This window comes from Camponotus floridanus, unplaced genomic scaffold (genome assembly GCF_003227725.1).
Source record: "Camponotus floridanus strain SB8 unplaced genomic scaffold, Cflo_v7.5 scaffold18, whole genome shotgun sequence".
In the NCBI taxonomy this organism is placed as follows: domain Eukaryota; kingdom Metazoa; phylum Arthropoda; class Insecta; order Hymenoptera; family Formicidae; genus Camponotus; species Camponotus floridanus.
Window position 1 is genome coordinate 2,585,543 of NW_020229303.1, and position 8,492 is coordinate 2,594,034.

Below are 8,492 nucleotides of genomic sequence, written 5' to 3' on the forward strand. Positions count from 1 at the left end.
GATTATTTTATTTTTGATAATCACCTAATAGTCCTAACAATCCTTTTTTTACATTATTTTATTTTTTTATTTATTTTTAGTTTACATTATTTACTACATTATTTATTTCACTTTTCGTTTTTTAATTTTAAATAATTTTTTCTTTGATAAATTTGACTGATTTTATTACAGGCATCGTCAAAATAATGAGATACCAAAGCATTTATTATTATTTTAGACGGCACACTTTATAATTGACTCCGATATAAAACCTTTTGTTATTTTTTATTACATCATCACATTTTCGCTCAAGATGGCCCAAAAATAGGGTCGAAACGTTCGTTAACTTTTCTTTATAATTTGTTCCATACTTATTTGATTGTATAATAAATAATTGTGTTATAAGATCGACACTTGACTCGTATTGCCATTAAAACTGATTTGTTTAATTTTATATTTCGAGTCTTATATTTTTATTATTAATTATAATTATTGAAATATTTATTAATCTGTTTTACCGAATATTATTTAACCTACATTTGCTGATTCTTTAAAAGATACATAATATATTAATCACCTAAATTAATAGTCCTAACAATCCTCTTCTTCTTGAAAGGAAAATTAAAAAATCTTAATAATCACCTGATAGCCCTAACAATCCTATTTCTCGATTAAGTGAAATTATTCGAGCCTATCTCTAATCACCTATATTTTAAATTACGTGCCCTAATTACATTCTCTAATCGCATGCCCTAACCGCGTGAATAAATGTCCAACATAACGTGATATTGTATGTAAATCTTTTCTTCAGGCTAGTTGAATTTATCTTTCGTTGATCCTGGCCGTTTTCTTCCTCGATCTCTAATCAGAGATCGAAAAAAGAGATAAACGCTCCTTCTTTTGCTTATTAATTACCGGCAAATGAGCGTAAATATTTCACGCTCATCGTCGAACGATCGCTCGATTTTACGATCGTTCGTTAAATATTTGAATATAATTTTATTTTAACTCAAATAAAGCCAAATTACTACAAATTTCTGTATATTATATTTTCTAATAAAATATAAAATTCATGTGTCTGTATAACTTTTATCATATTACAAATTATTTAATTAATTAATCATTGGCTTTATATTAAGTTAAAGTTTAAAAATAATATCTACAAACAAATTCTACGATGGATGAGCTATAAGAAATTAGAATAAAATAAGTGCGTGTTATAAAAATAAAGTAGCATCAAAAATGGATAAAATTGATAAAATTATTAATGCATGCTCTTTATTTAATAAATTTAAAAAATTTTCTTTTCTTAATTCTTTTTTTTAATTAATACTTCAATAGATTTTCGCAATAGATGCAAAGCATTTCGAAAAAATTTATTAATAATTATTTAATTTAATCTATCCTAGCTCATCCATTTTAAGGCAACGGATACTACAATCTACAATCTACAATCTACATCTGCATTTACATCTACAATGTCTACGAATCCGTTATCTTAAAGTTAAATAAAAGTTTTTCTCACTCACCGGCACTGATGCGCAACAGCGGAGTTGTTGTTATCGGAGCTAGTTGTCTACATACAAATATAACGTCTATAACATACAAATATAAAATTCATTTATAATAATGTTCACAAAATGGAATCAATATTTTAACAAATTTTTATCGTTCGAAATTTTATATCCGATGTTTAAAATAATAAGCAGAGATAAATACGTGTGGAAAAATTTTGTAAATTATTGAATCGGTTTTTTAAATATAAAATTTTATGTGACTTTTATAAAAATCTTTTTCTTTATTCTTTTTAATTCATTTAAATAATAAGACCGAATTATTATCGGTACAATTGATACCAATTAATATAAAAATAATAAATATTCACCATCAGGTTGCTCCGCCGATGCAAGATGCCTCTCCCAAGCCTCCTCCTCCTCTCATGTTGGCGCGCGATACTTTTAACGACACTCCCGCACTCGCGAGCGGTATTTTTATATCGCTATTGTCGTTATTTTACGCACGATACTGAACGGCACTCCCTCACTGTTTCAATGCGATTAAAAATTTTATATTTGATCGCGATGTATATACTTAATATGTATATACCTTTAACGGCACTTCCTAATATGTATATACCTAACGCGTTGACGAAGCGCTTGCCATCCGCGGCACGTTGATGGCACCGACGACGCGAAAGAGTACTTAGCTTCCTATTCAGGCACCTTAAGATTTATCATAAATGAAAAATTTTAAATAAACCTCAAGGCACCATCCAAGTACTAAGCCCTCCCACCACGACAAGGTGTACCCCATGAAAGGGTTATATTATATTATATATAATTTTATATATAATATAATATATAATTAATTTTGTATTATACTATATAAATTTTATAACTTATAAAAATATTAATTTTTTACATCTTATTGATCCGTCCATTTCCAAGACCTTCTTTTTTTCTTTTGTTTTACTTTGTTCTCATGGCACTCCAATTATGGTTGCAGTCATTTGAATTCCACGTTGCACTTACACTCATTCACGAAAAGTTCCTCGTTGTACTTGCAATTGTAGTTAAAGAAAGAATTTGATAATATATGGAACGTCTCACGTCACTACCTCACTGCTCGAGAGCCATTGACCGAATGATCGTACGTCAGAAACATTATCATGGTACTGTTTATATCGTCAAAGTTATGTGAAGAAGGAATTTGATAATATGTGAAACATTTCTTTCGTCACTACTCAAGGTTTCTGTGCGAATGATAATAAAGCCGTGTCACATATTAACAATAGCGCGATTCTGTTTATCAAGGTCGAAAACAGTGTTATTGATAAGTCTCTCGTTGCCGAAATATTTTCTGTAATATAAAATATTTGTGCGCGGAATATTAAATTATAGAAGTATTTTAATTCATTGATTAAGATTAATTGATTATTTATTAAACCATTCATCTTGAAGTCTAACGTTATGCTAATTATTTGCATCTATAATTCGAGTGTTTTATTTCGTGTTCCCTCACAATTGTATTATATGTCCCCCAATTATATTTAGATTGATATTTAGATCAAGTGGAATAATATAGTAAACGGATGGAATATACTTGTGACTATAAATATTAAAATAATAATTATTGTTCGTAAAGATTGCAAACATCGATGTGATTATTTAATATGTTGGATTCCTGTCATTTTATCGATTCTTGATTAAATTATATATTGTTTAATATTGTTTATAATAAGCATTAATATGATCAAAAGATCATAATATATTTAATTCTCTTGTCCCCTTTTACGTTTCCCTTGTTTCAATTTTTATTCGCAGTAATGAATCATTACGATTCGATAAATATTTATCGTTACGACAGTTTCATTTATCAAAAGTTAATTAATTTTTAATTATTAATATTTATAGCAAATTATGTTTAATATTAATTGTAATCGTGTTTAATACAAAAATTACAATATACGAAGCGTTTCTCACCACTACTTTATTACTCGAGAATCATTGTGCGAATGATGACAAAGCCATAACGTATAGTGTGCTACTGTTTATATTTTATATTGCTAAAGCCGAACACTGTGTTATCGCCAATTCGTTGAAATATTTTATATATTATAAAATGTACACTAACGCGAAATATTAAATGACAGAAATACTTTAATTTATTGATTATTAATTAAATCATTTATCACGGAGCATTTTGTTATGTTAATTATTTGCATCTGTAATTCGATTGTTTTCCTTTGTGTTCTTTCATAATGCAAATTACATTTAGATTGTCAAGTAGTACAAAGTATAATATGGGTGAAATATTTGACTCTAAGTATTAAAATAATAATTATAGTCCGTAAGAGATAACAATGATCGAAGTGATTATTTAATATCTTATATCATTTTATCGATTCTCGATTAAATTGTTTATTGTTTAAGTAATAAGGATTGAAAATGTTTAAAGCATTGGTTGAAATATATTTAATTCTAATATTGTTAAAAAAATATTATTATAATAAGCATCAATATGATTAAAAAGTCATAACATAATTAATTCTCTTATGCCTTTTTATGTATCCCCTATTTCAGTTTTTATTTGTAGTAGTGAAAGGGTACTTAGCTTCCCATTCAGGCACCTTAAGATTTATCATAAATAGAAAAATTAAAAAATAATAATTTAATGTCGCTAGTCAATAATCTAAGGATTGTTGAAAAAAAGTGTAGTCGACCAAACTAGCCAGAAATTTTGTTTACTAATACAATGTATTAATAACCTTTGGAAATCTCATTAAGTTTTGCGAAAGTAAGATTCCGTATTTCTTGCACAGTAAAGAAGATATCAAATTCTCGTTCCAAGATTAGCTTAATTTCCACAACTATCATAGAATCCATTCCAAGCTCAGGTAAAGATGTATTTTGGCTTATCTTTTTTATGTCCTTTACATCTGTAAATATAAAATATTAGATTTATATCTTATGCGAGAAATAGTTTAATACATATGAAGTAGTCTGCATGCGAATACTTACTTAAAATATTACCAACAGTTTCCATCATATTGTAAAATCTGGAAGATTTTACTTTCTTCTCGGCTACAATCATGCTACTTACGACTGGCCGGTTTTGAAGTAAAAATGTATCGAGTTCGTTAAGGCAGCTAGATATCTTTTGTTGCAAAATACCGCCGAAAGCGAGTTTCTTATTCTCTTCTTGCATATCAGGGACAAGACCTACGTCACCTATAGCTCCCCACTGAATCGCCAGTCCAGGTAATCCATCCTTCGCCCTTTTCTCACACACTCTCTCCATGACGGAATTAGCCATGCCATAATTAGTTTGTCCAGTGTTTCCTCTACCGCAAGCAACGGAAGAGAACACTACAAACTGCCGTAGTTTAGGACAGATTTTTCTAGACAGCTTGTCCAACATTTGCGTCGTCCAGGCCTTCGATTTGAAGGATTCCGTAAAGGTATTGATGGTTTGATTTTCCAAAATGTTGTCCTTCAGCACTACGGCCAGGTTGAATATCGCATCTACCGGTGCTATCTTTTCCGCAGTTCGCAAAAGGTTTTCGCAATCATCACGATTGGCAGTATCGATATTTTTCATAATAATCACATTTACACCGTAAGATCTCCACAATTGAAGTTTCATGCGCTGATAACCATTTTTTATCCCAGTTCGCGAAATCAGCACGACGTTTTTAGCGCCTCGTAGTATTAGCCAATCGGTTAACTCCAAACCGAATCCACCTAGACCTCCTAATATAATATAGATTCTATTACTGAGACAATAGTAACAACGATGTGCAACAACAAGTTCGTTCAAAGATTGATCTTCCTCATGAATCTTTAAAATTATCTAAAAATATATATTTATATATTAGAGAGACGTCGAGAGTAGTATTATAATATTTCAAATTGTTGTAATACCATTTATAAATATTGTAAAATGGTTATATTAATAACATACCTTTCCTATATGTTTCCCACTTGACATGTATCTAAAAGCCGCTTCAATTTCTGATTTTGGAAAAACTTTCACCTGAAGTGGTTTAATGATCAAATTTTTCAAACCGTTAGCCATCATTTTGGATAATAGAGACTTATGCTTGTGATAACCCAGAAATATATTTTCTAATAGAATTCCATGAAAACTAATACCTTTTTGAAACATGATCATATCTAAAGGATTGTTAGAAACAAGATCGAATTTGCCGATCTCCAGGAAACGACCATTTCGTGCTAGACAACGAACGGACGCAATTAGTTTTTCTTCTGACAACGAATTTAACACGATATCTACGCCGTAACCGTTTGTTTGCAACATTATCATTTGTTCGAAACTGGTGTCTCGAGAATTTCCAATATACTTATCCGTAATAGTCGGAAACGTTCTCTTAATAAATTCTCGCTTTTCAGTTGTACCTACGGTAGTAAACACCTCGCATCCCTCGTTAAGAGCTAGGTGAATAGCTGCTTGTCCAATGCCTCCAGTACCGGAATGTATAAGTATTTTATCGCCTTTCTTCATCTTCCCATAAATATATAAAGCTAAGTAACACGTGCTATAAACGCATGGGATTGTAGCAGCATCTTCAAATGTCCATGTATCAGGTATGTTCCAACATAAATCTTTGTCTTTCACAACGATGTTTGCTATACATCTAGAAAGAGCGAGAATATTAATTAATTGATGATATAATTGATCAATTGATCAATGATATTTTATATAATAATTGCTTGAATAATAATAATATTTACTTGTTATCACGAAGTCCCATTACGCGACGTCCATTGGTATCGAATCCTACATATTCCAATCCAAGAGGTATACTTTGAAATCGTTCTTGCGACATTGCGGTCGGCAATGAATTTAATTTCGCAGTAGCTAACATTATATCTCTGAAATTGATAGACGAATAAACTATACGTATCAAATCTTCGACCCGAGAATCAGATATTTCGTTTTCCATCCAACAAAATGTACTCAGATCACCACGAACCTATAAAATATAAGAAAATTTATTAGTATGTAACATACTATATGTAAAGTAAAATTTTAAATAGCAAATTTCTACATTACAGAAAACAAAAATATAATTATTATTAGATAAACTTGCGTAAAAGGAGATCCCGCTCGTATCTTGGCTTTCTTCGTTAATAACTTTTTTAATAAACAACGACCGACGACTAAAACCTTTTGACTGTTACTCAGGAGGATGACTTTGACAACATATGTCAAGGTCAAAGTAATCCGAGCATGGTCCCCTTTTATGCAGATTTACCTATTATTGCGCATGTATACATATAGAAATTATTTATATACTATTAAAAAAACTTTGCAAATCTTCGCAAAAATATGTATATACCATTTGACAAACATAAGCGGAAGGTACAAGTTGGGCTTCTGGACGCGGTAATTGTAAATGCCTGTAAGATCCCCAGATTTTATTAGACCGCAAAACATTAATAGTCATGTCTTTTTGTAATTGTTGCATATAAAAGGGATTTTGTAAAGAGAATTTAGGAGCGTTCTGATCTTGAATAAGTACACCTCTAACAAATTCGCCGCCTATCTCTTTCCTCAAACAGTTAAGGAAGCCTAGCAAACCGCACTCAAAGTCTTTTTCTCCAACAATTATGATTCTACTGTCTTTAACAAGTTGATTCTCATCATTCAAAAGTAATTTTAGTTTTTGGAGCCAATTAAAATTGTTATTATCTATATAGACAACAGTCGTCTTTTTTATCTCAACTTTTTTCTTCAAAAGTATAATTACTTCCGTATCAGTGCGCTTTTCAAGAATAATATTTAATTCGTATTGCTGCAAATATTTTTCATAGTTAATTATGTTGTACTTTTCGCGTGTCAACAGATATCCACCTTCTCTTATGAGTGGTAAAAGTTTTTCTAACGAGATTTGTTTCGTCAAAAGATTGAATCCAACAGCTATTAACACTTTATCATCTAAAGATGCATTTATATCTGCGATTGTAACATTTTGTGGCAATTCTGCTGAACTGAAACGACTCGATGATGTTAATAAAGTGACATTTGCCTGTATTAGTGGCATATCATTAAAAGCTTTAATTAACAGCGGAGATGATAATTCTTCCAATGTTACATTATCGATATCTTCAACTAATTCAATGGCTTTTATTTTAATATTCTGATGATCTTCCAACGCAAGCTGCACCGATATTTGGATCGTTTCGCCTAAAGAAATCTTCGCACGATCATGATGAGCTACAAATATGTGTTCTTCAATAACGGGATCCTGGATTAATTTCCGGCGAGAAATCATGGTAGTTTTAATGCCTCGTATCTCTATTCCGCCAGATATAATCGTGTCTATTTCTTTGTATATTCGTATTGATAATTCTATAATGAGACAATTCAATCAATTATTTTATTACACAAAGATTCCATTATATTAGTAATAATGTAGTAGATATAATGTAGTAATAACAATGTGGTAGATAAAAAATTATCATGTTTTCAATGGATCGTTGGAGGTAATAATCGACAAAACTAGCCAGAATTTATGTTTTTATGTTTATTGTTTACAACGTTTCGACCATATGGTTGTGATCCTTATCAAGTTAAATACTGGAAATATATTAAATAATTAGATCTAATTATTATATTTCCAGTATTTACTTGATAAGGACCACAACCACAAACGTCGAAACGTTGTAAACAATAAACATAAAAAATTTCTGGCTAGTTTTGTCCATTATTATCTCCAACGATCCTTTGAATAATTGACTAGCGATATTAAATAATTTATATTATTAATGTTTTCAATATCTGATTTTAATGTTTTTAATGTATTTATATTTTGATTTTAATTATTAATTTTTTCTAATTGACTATGAACATACGTTTATCATCTTCTGTTTTATGTCCCGCAGCTTTAATGAGTGAAGCGCAGGATCGATCACTAATTTTTCAATACTTGTAGGAAACATATAAGTTCCTAGTATCATATCCAAGAATATGCAGTTGTAGCATAGTAT

At 30.3% G+C, this 8,492-nt stretch overlaps 1 protein-coding gene across 2 annotated transcripts in view; it reads right to left on the minus strand.

Annotated features, from left to right (window-relative positions):
* Positions 1-4,138: 4,138 nt before the first annotated feature.
* The window catches only part of LOC112637545 (fatty acid synthase-like), a 19,443-nt gene continuing 15,089 nt past the window's right edge, over positions 4,139-8,492 (minus strand). The window contains exons 12-16 of one of the 2 annotated variants that reach the window (XM_025407514.1): positions 6,842-7,854; positions 6,234-6,475; positions 5,443-6,136; positions 4,500-5,331; positions 4,139-4,417 (exon numbers count right to left, since the gene is read on the minus strand). In XM_025407514.1, coding sequence (XP_025263299.1) covers positions 4,239-4,417; positions 4,500-5,331; positions 5,443-6,136; positions 6,234-6,475; positions 6,842-7,854 — 2,960 coding nt within the window. In that variant the 3' untranslated portion in view covers positions 4,139-4,238. Of the gene's footprint in view, positions 4,418-4,499; positions 5,332-5,442; positions 6,137-6,233; positions 6,476-6,841; positions 7,855-8,492 lie in introns of those variants that run through there. The other variant, XM_025407516.1, reaches the window with a different exon arrangement.